The sequence below is a fragment of the Hyla sarda genome, chromosome 1 (genome assembly GCF_029499605.1).
Source record: "Hyla sarda isolate aHylSar1 chromosome 1, aHylSar1.hap1, whole genome shotgun sequence".
NCBI classification, from domain to species: domain Eukaryota; kingdom Metazoa; phylum Chordata; class Amphibia; order Anura; family Hylidae; genus Hyla; species Hyla sarda.
The window spans coordinates 301008793-301023507 of NC_079189.1; the positions used below are offsets into that span (position 1 = coordinate 301008793).

The 14715-nt window shown below is 46.7% G+C and overlaps 1 protein-coding gene across 3 annotated transcripts in view; it reads left to right on the forward strand.

Annotated features, from left to right (window-relative positions):
- The first annotated feature begins 2748 nt into the window (after nt 1–2748).
- NR2F6 (nuclear receptor subfamily 2 group F member 6) overlaps nt 2749–14715 on the forward strand; it is a 35064-nt gene continuing 23097 nt past the window's right edge. Inside the window, exons 1-2 of one of the 3 annotated variants that reach the window (XM_056518114.1) lie at nt 4441–4467; nt 7737–7855. In XM_056518114.1, coding sequence (XP_056374089.1) covers nt 7746–7855 — 110 coding nt within the window. In that variant the 5' untranslated portion in view covers nt 4441–4467; nt 7737–7745. Of the gene's footprint in view, nt 3698–4440; nt 4468–7736; nt 7856–14715 lie in introns of those variants that run through there. The other 2 variants (XM_056518112.1, XM_056518113.1) reach the window with 2 other exon arrangements.

Here is a 14715-nt window from a genome sequence, read left to right on the forward strand (position 1 = left end):
TTCGCACCCCATATAGCTATTCCATGCTCTCCCTGGTACCTCCGCACCCCTATAGCTATTCCATGTTCTCCCTGGTACCTTCGCACCCCATATAGCTATGCCATGTTCTCCCTCGTACCTCCACATCCCCTATAGTAATGCCATTTTCTCTCTGGTACCTCCACACCCCCTATAGCTATGCCATGTTCTCCCTCGTACCTCCACATCCCCTAAAGCTATGCCATGTTCTCCCTGGTACCTCCACACGCCCTATAGCTATGCCATGTTCTCCATGGTACCTCCACACCCCCTATATAGCTATGCCATGTTCTCCATGGTACCTCCACACCCCCTATATAGCTATGCCATGTTCTCCATGGTACCTCCACACACCCTATATAGCTATGCCATGTTCTCCCTCGTACCTTTGCACCCCCTATAGCTATGCCATGTTCTCCCTGGTACCTCTGCACCCCCCATAGCTATGCCATGTTCTCCCTGGTACCTCCACACCCCTATAGCTATGCCATGTTCTCCCTGGTACCTCTGCACCCCCCATAGCTATGCCATGTTCTCCCTGGTACCTCCACACCCCCTATAGCTATGCCATGTTCTCCCTGGTACCTCCGCAACCCCTATAGCTATGCCATGTTCTCCCTGGTATCTCACCACCCCCTATAGCTATGCCATGTTCTCCATGGTACCTCCGCACCCCCTATAGCTATGCCATGTTCTCCCTGGTACCTTCACACCCCCCATAGCTATGCCATGTTCTCCCTGGTACCTCCACACCCCCTATAGCTATGCCATGTTCTCCCTGGTACCTCCACACCCCCTATAGCTATGCCATGTTCTCCCTCGTACCTCTGCACCCCCTATAGCTATGCCATGTTCTCTCTGGTACCTCCACGCCCACTATAGCTATGCCATGTTCTCCCTGGTACCTCTGCATCCCCCATAGCTATGCCATGTTCTTCCTGGTACCTCCACCCACACCCCTATAGCTATGCCATGTTCTCCCTGGTACCTCTGCACCCCCCATAGCTATGCCATGTTCTCCCTGGTACCTCCACACCCCCTATAGCTATGCCATGTTCTCCCTGGTACCTCCGCAACCCCTAAAGCTATGCCATGTTCTCCCTGGTATCTCTCCACCCCCTATAGTTATGCCATGTTCTCCATGGTACCTTCGCACCCCCTATAGCTATGCCATGTTCTCCCTGGTACCTTCACACCCCCCATAGCTATGCCATGTTCTCCCTGGTACCTCCACACCCCCTATAGCTATGCCATGTTCTCCCTGGTATCTCACAACCCCCTATAGCTATGTCATGTTCTCCCTGGTACCTTCACACCCCCTATAGCCTATGCCATGTTCTCTCTGGTACCTCCACACCCCCTATAGCTATGCCATGTTCTCTCTGGTACCTCCACACCCCCTATAGCTATGCCATGTTCTCTCTGGTACCTCCACACCCCCTATAGCTATGCCATGTTCTCCCTGGTATCTCACCACCCCCTATAGCTATGCCATGCTCTCCCTGGTATCTCACCACCCCCTATAGCCTATGCCATGTTCTCCCTGGTATCTCACAACCCCCTATAGCTATGCCATGTTCTCCCTGGTACCTTCACACCCCCTATAGCCTATGCCATGTTCTCCCTGGTACCTTCACACCCCCTATAGCTATGCCATGTTCTCCCTGGTACCTTCACACCCCCTATAGCCTATGCCATGTTCTCTCTGGTACCTCCACACCCCCTATAGCTATGCCATGTTCTCTCTGGTACCTCCACACCCCCTATAGCTATGCCATGTTCTCTCTGGTACCTCCACACCCCCTATAGCTATGCCATGTTCTCCCTGGTATCTCACCACCCCCTATAGCTATGCCATGCTCTCCCTGGTATCTCACCACCCCCTATAGCCTATGCCATGTTCTCCCTGGTATCTCACAACCCCCTATAGCTATGCCATGTTCTCCCTGGTACCTTCACACCCCCTATAGCCTATGCCATGTTCTCCCTGGTACCTTCACACCCCCTATAGCTATGCCATGTTCTCCCTGGTACCTTCACACCCCCTATAGCCTATGCCATGTTCTCTCTGGTACCTCCACACCCCCTATAGCTATGCCATGTTCTCTCTGGTACCTCCACACCCCCTATAGCTATGCCATGTTCTCTCTGGTACCTCCACACCCCCTATAGCTATGCCATGTTCTCCCTGGTATCTCACCACCCCCTATAGTTAAGCCATGTTCTCCATGGTACCTCCGCACCCCCTATAGCTATGCCATGTTCTCCCTGGTATCTCACAACCCCCTATAGCTATGCCATGTTCTCTCTGGTACCTCCACACCCCCTATAGCTATGCCATGTTCTCTCCGGTACCTCCACACCCCCTATAGCTATGCCATGTTCTCTCTGGTACCTCCACACCCCCTATAGCTATGCCATGTTCTCTCTGGTACCTCCACACCCCCTATAGCTATGCCATGTTCTCTCTGGTACCTCCACACCCCCTATAGCTATGCCATGTTCTCCCTGGTATCTCACAACCCCCTATAGCTATGCCATGTTCTCTCTGGTACCTCCACACCCCCTATAGCTATGCCATGTTCTCCCTGGTATCTCACCACCCCCTATAGCTATGCCATGTTCTCCCCGGTATCTCACCACCCCACTCCACTTCACACAATGACTCATTAAGTACCCTCCGGTGTGAGGTACCAGGCACCTGTGACCTCCCGCCCGCCTTTCCCCCGCTAGCGCCCCCTCCTCCGGATGCCGGATCCCTCCTCTGCCCAGGACCCTCCCCTCGGGTGTCACATGGTAGGAGGGGCCCCCAACTCCCCGCCCTACCCGCTCCCATCGGCCGCACTCCGGACCGGGCACCGGGCATGGGGCGGACAGAGAGGCACTTGGCCGGGTACCTGCACCCCGCAGGGGGTCTCACACACTCCTGATTCGGCTCGGAGACCTTTTCTTGTCCCACAAGGCGCGGTAGGACCCCGCTCACACCTCCGGCTCGGCCACTGCCCGCAGCGCCCAACTCGCTCTGTACCCCGCACATTGTTGTCCCCCAGCGCCTAGGACAAGCTGGGCACACTCCACCAAACTTCTCCTCAGTGACTGTTCACACGGCGCTCATCTTTCCCTGACTCGCCATAGCACTGTGGTGCGGCAGCAGCTGTGTCATATCCCTCAGGGCAGCTGTATTCCATTCCATTTTGTTAGCTTCCACACAACCGGTCTGTCCTGTTCTGTCTCCCAGGCAGTCCAAACAAGGAGGGCACCGAGTGACCTCCAGCACCACTCTCCTGCTGTCAGCCTGGCATTTCACACTTGGCTCTGTGTATGCCATTATGCTTAGGACTGGCTAGGACCTCTGCCAACCTTTCTCTTCTGGTCTTTTCAGAACTTTAGTTGCTTTTGGTGCTGTTATGGCCATGGTGTCTGGGGGCTGGGGAGACCCCAATGGAGACACTAATGGGATGGGGAAAGGTTACCCCCGAAATTCAGAGGAGGATGAGGCCTCACCCCCTGGAGGTATGAGTGACCCCGAGCAGGGTGATGAGGAGCGACCTGGGATCCAGGTGGATTGTGTGGTGTGTGGGGACAAATCCAGTGGCAAGCACTATGGCGTCTTCACCTGCGAGGGCTGCAAGAGCTTCTTCAAGAGGAGCATTCGCAGAAATCTTAGTTACACATGCAGGTGAGTTGGCGATCACCGAGACATGATTGACCTGTTCACATTGGATTGTATGTCTGTGGAATGTGTGTATCCAGAATAACTTCCGGAAATAACAGCGTAGTATGATGGGTAATGCCCCTATCTCTATAATGGATGCGAAAGTGTTGTGAGAAAAGTGAAGGATCAGTATGGTCACTAATCTACTATATCTGTCTCTGCTGTTGATCGATGTATATATTACACAATAACCTATAAAACTGTGAACTGACTATACCACGTCTCGGAGTTTAGAGAGAACACGTTCACGTGTGTATTTTGCTGCAGTTTTTCTGTCGCTGAATTTCTTACTCATTAAAGTCCATGGCTAGTAAAATCAGCAGAAGATACAGTGTGAATGTACCCTCAAGCATTGGGATATGACGCAGTCAGAAGTGACAGTAGGTGTAGAAGCTGAATGCATTTGATTAAGAGCCAATAGGTTGACATGTGCTCCACTGTAGTATCAAAAGGAACAAAGCTTGACAAATTTCAGGCACCAAGGTGACTTAGAATTTCTTAATTTTTTTAATTTAAAAAAAAAATAAAAAGTTTCTTCCCCCTACGTTTCAGAGTTGCCCACCATTCTGACTTCGGCTCTCTGTGTTATGTCAGGTGACTGCTGCAGCCAATGAGCGTCCTCTGTGGTCCTACTCAGGAATACAGAGCATCAAATCACGGCTAGGCTGCTGATTGGCTTTAGCAGTCATGTGACATCCGAGCGCCAACCAATACATGAGATGAAAGCAGACTGAGTATTTGCTTTGGTTTTTCTCTTAAAATATGACAGGGACCCAGATTTATCAAAACCTGTCCAGAGGGAAAAGTTGCTGAGTTGCCCATAGCAACCAATCAGATAGCTTCTTTAATTTTGCAGAGGCCTTGTTAAAAATGAAAAGTGATCTGATTGGTTGCTATGAGCAACTTTCCCTCTGGACAGGTTTTTATAAATCTCCCCCAATGTTTTTACAAAATGCTGTGTGTGACAGCTCAAAGGATTAAGGTCCATAGAATGTTTACACAGGTACTGAGAGTAGACTGGTGTCAATATTAAGGCACCAAGAAAGTGTCCCGTTGGCATAGATTCAGATGCGTGACATTCTGAATTTCAATACAAAAGGGAGATGGGGTGTATAGTTTAAAAATCAAGTTTTAGTTATGTTAAACATTTTCAGATTTGCTCCTCTATCAAATACGTGCATGATGAATGGTGATGACTTTGATATGATTCTCTCGCTATATTGTGTCCAAATGTGAAAGCAAAAGTTAAATAGATTTTAGGGTTGTCCGGCAGCATGATGTGTTTATCTACGTTCCACTAATGCCCATTTATGTATGTCGGAGAAGATGGGCATCTAATGAATAAGGTAAGGTTGTTATTACTCTGCTATCCTGGCTAAAAACTTTCGACATGTTATACAGACTTGACAAAAGTTTTTTGATCGGCCAGAGAACACCATGATTTCTAAATATAGTTGGGAGAAGTGAAGAGTCCCCAACAGATTCAGCTGGAAGCCACTTCAAAAACAGAGTCTTTAACATTTTCAAATAGTGTAGTTTACTATGTATTTACATCAGAAAGCTAACCGAGTATAATTTGTAACAATAGAAGAGATTTGTCCTAGATATACAACACTATTGCAAATAAAAAGGCCCAAATACAGTACGATCACTTACAACAATGAATGATTCTAGGAAGGTATCATTGATGAAATGTGTGATGTACATTGTTTGATAGTTGTAATGGTCCTCTGCAGTGAGTAAAGCAAATATGTGTCTATTCACACATGTATCAGATGTCTTTTCCATCTCACAGAGGTGAGGGATAAAAAAAAACCAAGGCCCAGATTTATCAATGTACGTGAGAAAACTGGAGAGATTTGTCCTCAGTGACCAAACACAGCTCCGCTTTCCCTTTATCAGAGTTTGTGAAGATATGAGAGGTGAGCTGTAATTGGGAAAATCTCTCCAGTTTTTCTCACACAGATTTACTTAAATGGGCACTGTCAGATTCAAAAAATATTTGTATGTTTTACATCTTGCCAAAACATTACCTTACCAATATATTAACCTATTAATATACTTCATAAGAAAATGTTATTTCCTTTTTATAGAAATCATGGCTTTGTCCAAGCTGAAGCGCAGGCATGGACAAAGTCCAGTAAGTGAGGGTGGGCTAGTACTCCTGCTCTCTCCTGTCTGATAGTACAGGAGAGAGCCCAGAGGAGTTCCGTCTGTTAGTACAGGAGAGAGCCCAGAGGAGTTCCGTCTGTTAGTACAGGAGAGAGCCCAGAGGAGTGCCGTCTGATAGGACAGGAGAGAGCCCAGAGGAGTGCCGTCTGATAGGACAGGAGAGAGCCCAGAGGAGTGCCGTCTGATAGGACAGGAGAGAGCCCAGAGGAATGCCGTCTGATAGGACAGGAGAGAGCCCAGAGGAGTGCCGTCTGATAGGACAGGAGAGAGCCCAGAGGAGTGCCGTCTGATAGTACAGGAGAGAGCCCAGAGGAGTGCCGTCTGATAGTACAGGAGAGAGCCCAGAGGAGTGCCGTCAGACAGGGGAGAGAGCCCAGAGGAGTGCCGTCTGATAGTACAGGAGAGAGCCCAGAGTAGTGCCGTCAGACAGGGGAGAGAGCTCAGAGGAGTGCCGTCTGATAGTACAGGAGAGAGCCCAGAGGAGTGCCGTCTGATAGTACAGGAGAGAGCCCAGAGGAGTGCCGTCAGACAGGGGAAAGAGCCCAGAGGAGTGCCATATGATAGTACAGGAGAGAGCCCAGAGGAGTGCCGTCTGATAGTACAGGAGAGAGCCCAGAGGAGTGCCGTCAGACAGGGGAGAGAGCCCAGAGGAGTGCCGTCTGATAGGACAGGAGCGAGCCCAGAGGAGTGCTGTCTGATAGGACAGGAGAGAGCCCAGAGGAGTGCCGTCTGATAGGACAGGAGAGAGCCCAGAGGAGTGCCGTCTGATAGGACAGGAGAGAGCCCAGAGGAGTGCCGTCTGATAGTACAGGAGAGAGCCCAGAGGAGTGCCGTCAGACAGGGGAGAGAGCCCAGAGGAGTGCTAGTCCACCCTCACTTACTGGACTTACTGGACACATGCCTGTGCTTCAGCTTGGAGAAAGGCATGATTTCTATAAAAAAATTAAAAAATGTTCTTATGAGGTATATTAGAAAGCTTAATTATTTGCATAGATGTACAACATATAAAATATTTGTATCTAACAGTGCCCATTGAACCACTCTCGCCCCCGCCAACATTCTCTCTGAGCCTGTCCCATTGCACGGTGTCCCACATTAGTTGCTGATTGGCTGAACAGGCAGTACATGCACTGACCTCAAACACAGCAAACTCTGTGTAACCGGACCGGCTCTAGTCACAAATATTCTTCATAGACAGTCATGGATTATTATTTTTTTTATCATATTGATATTTGGTTGATTGTTCGTAAAGCTGTTTCCAGAAAAGTGATACTATACTTTTTAGCAGCTTTACTGGATTATACTAAACTAAATTCCCATGAGCTCCTAATTCTGTTACAGAAAAATGATGCAGCTGTTCTGACTACCTCCCCCCACAATTCACTGCTGAATTGTAAGCCAACTAAGTAGGAGGTGTCCAGTTCAAACTTCTGGCTCAGGAACGCTGTGTGTAGGACATACAGATCGATCATCCTGTTCACCCTAAGTTGTAACAAAGTAGATGGCACTGATCAGCCAATGTTACATGGTTTATACTGTTAAAAACTTGAGTCCATCAAGTTCAACCTATAACTCTACTGTGTTAATTCAGAGAAAGGCAAGAAAAAACACAAAACCCTTACGGAGGCTGAAAGCCAATTGCTCCATACTAGTGGAAAAATTCCATCTCCATTATGGAAATCAGAATTAATCACTGGATCAACGTCCTATGCCCATAAATCTACTAACCATAGCTTGTAATATTATCCAGGCCCCTCGTGAGTTCCATAGTCTCTGCTCTTAAAGTAAAGAATCCTCGTCAATGATGATGCTGAAACCTTCTTTCCTCTAGACATAGAGGATGCCCCCCTGTCTGGGTCACCAGCCAAGGGCAAAGAAATCACAGCAAATATGTCTGAACTGGCCATTTATATTTGTACGTACAGTATGTACATACAGTATCTTATGTAGGTAAGTACACTTCACATATGTAAGATTATATTTTTTCCATGTGATATAACAATGAATTGACATGAAATGACACTCTATGTAAAGTAGTGAGTGCAAAGCCAGAGTTTAACCATTTAATGACCATGGACGTAAATGTACGTCCCGCTGCGGAAGTACTTTGTGCACCAGGACGTACATTTATGTCCTGTGTATGACCGCAAGCATCGGAGCGGTGTTCGCGTCATACACTGCAGGTCCCAGCTGTAATGGCCGACATCCGCGACCCCACGGATGTCCGCCATTAACCCCTTAGATGCCGTGATCAATACAGATCACGGCATCTGCTGCAATGCGCATGTTAACACAGATGATCAGATCGCCCGCAGCGCTGCCGCGGGGATCCGATCATCAGTAATGGCGGCCGGAGATCCCCTCGCCAAGTTACTGTCCATAATGTCCTGTGCTAAAAGAGGCCTGTAGTGTAGATGCTGCAGGTTCTTGCAGGTGTGTAGACCTTGAGCAATAGCTGTACACTGGTATATACACAAACAAGAGGGGTTTTCTTACTTTATACTAATTGATGACCTATTCATTTAGTTCAATAGGAGTTGAACTGCAGGAGTTGAACACGACACCACCAATATACAATGAACAACGCATGGCTTCCGGCCCTGTTTATGGTGTATGGGGTGCCGATCAGCAACTGATGGCCTATTTTGTAGAAAGGCCATCAATCATATATAAGCCCTGAAAACCCCTTTTAACAATGGTATCCTTCATCCACACACTAATATGAGATCTGCTTTATGGATTCATGGTGAGCTTTTTCGTGCCTATGGGTGATTGGATGTCACTGTTAAGCTTCCATGTAACACATCCATCACCCATGGGCTATAATGGCATCAGTTTTGTGGATGCATGAAAAAAAAAAAAAAAAAAAAGCTCATGTATCTGTTGAGCAGATACCTTTTTGTTTCCAGTATTCTGCTCACATTATATTTTGTTTCTCTTGGAGATCTACATCAGGAGTAATTCCTAAAGTATATCTCTTGCAAAAGCCTTCTACCTATGCCACTTGTAGACTTTTAGTGGCATATGTTGGTCATTGACTCAATAACATACTACTTGAGATTTAACCTTTAAAAAAAAATAAATAAAAAAAATTGTGCCCTCTGCATAGAAAAGTTCAGTAGTCTTTGCTATCAGATACAGTGAAATTGAAGGAAACCCTTTTTTGCCAGCTCTGGGCGCATGGGTGCCAGTGGACACATACAACATGTTATATAAATAACTTAATAATATAATATAAAAGAACTTGTATTCCTCCTTCCTTCTGGATCCACTTCTGACTTTGGCTTAAAAACTGCAGTGGCAGTTTTCCAAAAAAATGCCAGAGAAAAACCTGTGTGGAAACCTAACCTTAAGGGAGCACTGATACATTGTAAAAAAAAACCTATGTATGCTGGCAGCTGAATGAAACTTCGGGTGTCTTAGTTCACTGACCTTAGAAAATGAGCGGATAAATACCTATAGTACACTGCTCAAAAAAATAAAAGGGAACACTAAGATAACACCTCCTAGATCTGAATGAATGAATCTTTACATAGTTGAATGTGCTGACAACAAAATCACAGAAAAATTATCAACGGAAATCAAATTTATCAACCCATGGAGATCTGAATATGGAGTCACACTCAAAATCAAAATGGAAAACCACACTACAGGCTGATCCAACTTTGATGTAATGTCCTTAAAACAAGTCAAAATGAGGCTCAGTAGTGTGTGGCCTCCACGCCCGTATGACCTCCGTACAACGCCTGGGCATGCTCCTGATGAGGTGGTAGATGGTCTCCTGAGGGATGTTCTCCCAGACCTGCACTAAAGCATCCACCAACTCCTGGACAATCTGTGGTGCAACGTGGCATTGGTGGATGGAGAGAGACATAATGTTCCAGATGTGCTCAATCGGATTCAGGTCTGGGGAACGGGCGGGCCAGTCCATAGCATCAATGTCTTCCTCTTGCAGAAACTGCTGACACACTCCAGCCACATGAGGTCTAGCATTGTCTTGCATCAGGAGGAACCCAGGGCCAATCGCACCTATTGGCAGTCAGGCTACCTCTGGCAAGCACATGGAGGGCTGTGTGGCCCCCCCAAAGAAATGTCACCCCAAACCATTACTGACCCACCGCCAAACCGGTCATGCTGGAGGATGTTGCAGGCAGCAGAACATTCTCCACGGCGTCTCCAGACTGACACTGAACCTGCTTTCATCTGTGAAGAGCACAGGGCGCCAGTGGTGAATTTGCCAATCTTTGTGTTCTCTGAAAAATGCCAAATGTTTGGCTGTAAGCACAACCCCCACCTATGGACATCTGGCCCACATACCACCCTCATGGAGTCTGTTTCTGACCGTTTTAGTGGACACATGCACATTTGTGGCCTGCGCGAGGTCATTTTGCAGGGCTCTGGCAGTGCTCCTCCTTGCACAAATGCGGAGGTAACGGTCCTGCTGCTGGGTTGTTGGCCTCCTCCACATCTTCTGATGTACTGGCCTGTCTCCTGGTAGCGCCTCCATGCTCTGGACACTATGCTGACAGACACAGCAAACTTTCTTGCCACAGCTCGCATTGATGTGCCATACTGGATGAGATGCACTACCTTGTGGGGTAGTCACTTGTGGGGGTTGTAGACTGTCTCATGCTACCACTAGAGTGAAAGCACCACTAGCATTCAAAAGTGAATAAAATAGCCAGGAAGCATATGAACTGAGAAGTGGTCTGTGGTCACCACCTGCATAACCACTCCTTTATTGGGGGTGTCTTGCTAATTGCCTATAATTTCCACCTGTTGTCTGTTCCATTTGCACAACAGCATGTGAAATTGATTGTCAATCAGTGTTGCTTCCTGAGTGGACAGTGTGATTTCACAGAAGTGTCATTGACTTGGAGGTACATTGTGTTTTTTTTTGTTCCCTTTATTTTTTTGAGCAGTGTATATTAGTATTCTGTGTGCCAGATTTTCACAGTATTCCATGTTCTAAAATGTTATGTAGACAGGGTAATATCATGGCATATTCTGTATCCCTGTATTCGGCACAGTATATATGGAGACAAGATTTTTTTTTTTTCTTTGGATGCCATAGTATGATATTCTCCCTTTTTAGCTATTACCGTATATACTCGAGTATAAGCCGAGACCCCTAATTTCAACCCAAAATCCCAGGAAAAGTTATTGACTCGAGTATAAGCCTAGGGTGGGAAATACCTCATCCCCCCCTGTCATCATCCAGACCCGTCATTAACATCCTCATCATCATCCCCTTGTCATCATCCCACACATCCCCCCTTCATCATCCCCTTATCATCCCACACATCCCCCTTCATCATCCCCTTGTCATCATCCCACACATCCCCCCTTCGTCATCCCCTTATCATCCCGCACATCCCCCCTTCATCATCCCCTTATCATCCCACACATCCCCCCTTCATCATCCCCTTATCATCCCACACATCCCCCCTTCATCATCCCCTTATCATCCCGCACATCCCCCCTTCATCATCCCCTTATCATCCCACACATCCCCCCTTCATCATCCCCTTGTAATCATCCCACACCCCCCCCCTTCATCATCCCCACACCCCCCTTCATCATCCTCTTCTCATCATTCGCCCTCAGTGGTCTTCAACCTGCGGACCTCCAGAGGTTTCAAAACTACAACTCCCAGCAAGCCCGGGCAGCCATCGGCTGTCCGGGCTTGCTGGGAGTTGTAGTTTTGAAACCTCCGGAGGTCCGCAGGTTGAAGACCACTGCGGCCTTCAACATCATCCAGCCCCCTCTCACCCCCTTTAGTTCTGAGTACTCACCTCCGCTCGGCGCTGGTCCGGTCCTGCAGGGCTGTCCGGTGAGGAGGTGGTCCGGTGAGGAGGTGGTCCGGGCTGCTATCTTCACCGGGGGCACCTCTTCTCCGCGCTTCCGGCCCGGAATAGAGGCGTTGCCTTGACAATGACGCAGAAGTACGTTGGCAATGAACGCACCTCTGCGTCGTTGTCACGGCAACGTGACTATTCTGAGGCAGGGCCCGAAGCGCTTAGAAGAGGCCTCCCCGGTGAAGATAGCAGCCCGGAACCACTATCCCACCGGACCACCTCCTCACCGGACAGTCCTGCAGGACCCGACCAGCGCCGAGCGGAGGTGAGTACTCAGAACTAAAGGGGGTGAGAGGGGGCTGGATGATGTTGAAGGCCGCAGTGGTCTTCAACCTGCGGACCTCCGGAGGTTTCAAAACTACAACTCCCAGCAAGCCCGGACAGCCGATGGCTGCCTGGGCTTGCTGGGAGTTGTAGTTTTGAAACCTCTGGAGGTCCGCAGGTTGAAGACCACTGCGGGTGGGGGAGTTCACTCGAGTATAAGCCGAGGGGGGTGTTTTCAGCACGAAAAATCGTGCTGAAAAACTCGGCTTATACTCGAGTATATACGGTACTTCTAGTATGGAATAACTTGTTAATACATTGCTGTATGGAGGCGCCATAGTGCAGACAGCTGTAATGAATGGCTCACCAAGTTGCCATATGTGTTTGGATAAATATTATGAGAGAAATTAGCCACTTCTAGGCTCCTTTGTTGTCACCTTATCTTCTAGGGGCAAAAGGTTTGGGCATTTTTAATTGTGTCATGCATTATCCTTTCTCTGACACTAGCTGAGGTCTTATGTATACAGTCAGTCTTACAGATGATGGGTAAGATATGTGATGGAGGTTTTTTTATTTTTTATAACAACTTTCTAACCACTGAATTTGTGGTGTAATGGTAAGATGCTGATGAGGTTCACAGTGTAAGAGAACTGATATATATATTAAGTTATAAAGTAATATTTTTACCTTAATTAATGTCCCTTTTGCATGAGGATTTTCACATAAACCCAACAGTTATCTGGTCGCCGCTAAGAGCAGCATTATTACTCTTGACCTTTGCAGTGTTTACTTAAGACATTACCCAGCCCTTCTTCCCTTTTACAGTTCTGTTTACCTTTACCCATATAGAAGAATGGATTAACCCCATCATGATGAGGCTGGAAAAATGGCTTAAACAAAACAAAAAACGCTCACCCGTGTGATGCTGCTCTGCCATTTTTTCGCCTGTTGCAAAGTCAAGCACATTGCATTACTTGTCCCATTGGTCACATGCCATAGATGCAGGAAGAGACAGCGGGGGCCAGCTACAGCATCATATGAGCCCTGGCTCAGAAAGGCATACCAAATAAGTCTTGTAATTACAGCCCAGTAATGTCTTTCTTGTTCTGTTGTTTTTAACCCCTTAAACGACCACGGATGTAAATGTACGTCCTAATGTGGCGGTACTTCGCCCACCAGGACGCACATTTACGTCCTATACATGACCTCGAGCATCGGAGCAATGCTCCGGTCATGTGCGGTAGATCCCGGCTGCTGATAGCAGCCAGGGACCCACCGGTAATGGCAGACATCCACGATCGTGCGGATGTCCACCCTTAACCCCTCAGATGCCGTGATCAATACAGATAACGGCATCTGCAGCAGTGCAGCTACAATTTTGGCTGATCTGATCGCCCTCGGCACTGCCGCGGGGATCAGACCAGCTAACATGGCGGGTGGAGGACCCCTCACCTGCCTTTACCGCCTTCCCAGCATCTTCTGCACTGATCTGCCTTCCAGCAGACCAGAGCAGAAGATAGCCGATTATACTGATCAGTGCTATGCCCTATGCATAGCACTGAATTTTATTAGTAATCAAGTGCTTGCTATAAATAGTCCCTTATAGGGACATTAAGTGTTAAAAAAAAAAAAGGGAAAAAAGTTTAAAAAAGAAGAGAAAAAAAGAGAAAACCCCTCCCCCAATGAAATGTAAATTGTCCCTTTTTCCCCATTTTACCAAAAAGTGTAAAAAATAAAATAAAAAATTAAAATGTATAAACATATTTGGTATCGCCGCGTGCGTAAATGCCCAAACTATTTAAAATATGTTAATGATCCCCTACGGTGAACATAAAAAAAAAATTAGCTTTTGTCACATTTTACTTCCACCCCCTCCCCCCCAAAAAAATGTAAATGTTTTATATACAGAAATGTGGTATCAAAAAAAAGTACAGATCACGGCGCAAAAAATAAGCCCTCCTATTACCGCTTTTATGGAAAAAATTTAAGTTATAGGTCGTCAAAATAGAGGGATTTTAAATGTACTAATTTGGTCAAAGTTTTTACCCAAATATCCTTGGTAAAATTAGGGTGCATGTTATAGGCCGGTGCGTGGTATACCCCGATAAATACGGTATGTAATCATGGGTATCCTTTTAATCGTATTGACCCACAGAATAAAGAAAACCATTTTTACCATAAATTGTACGGAGTGAAAACTAAACCTTCCCAAATACATTTTATGATATAATGAGTGATGTCATTGCAAAGGACAACTGGTCGTGCAAAAAAACAAGCCCTCATACTAGTCTGTGGATGAAAATATAAAAGTTATGATTTTTAGAAGATGAGGAGAAAAAAAACGCAAAAATAAAATTGAACTGGTCCTTAACCCCTTAAGGACCCAGCCATTTTACACCTTAGGACCCGGACATTTTTTGCACATCTGACCACTGTCACTTTAAACTTTAATAACTCTGGAATGCTTTTACTTATCATTCTGATTCCGAGATTGTTTTTTCGTGACATATTCTACTTTAACATAGTGGTAAAATTTTGTCGATACTTGCATCCTTTCTTGGTGAAAAATCCCAAAATTTGATGAAAATTTTGAAAATTTTGCATTTTTCTAACTTTGAAGCTCTCTGCTTGTAAGGAAAATGGATATTCCAAATAATTCTTTTTTTTTATTCACATATACAATATGTC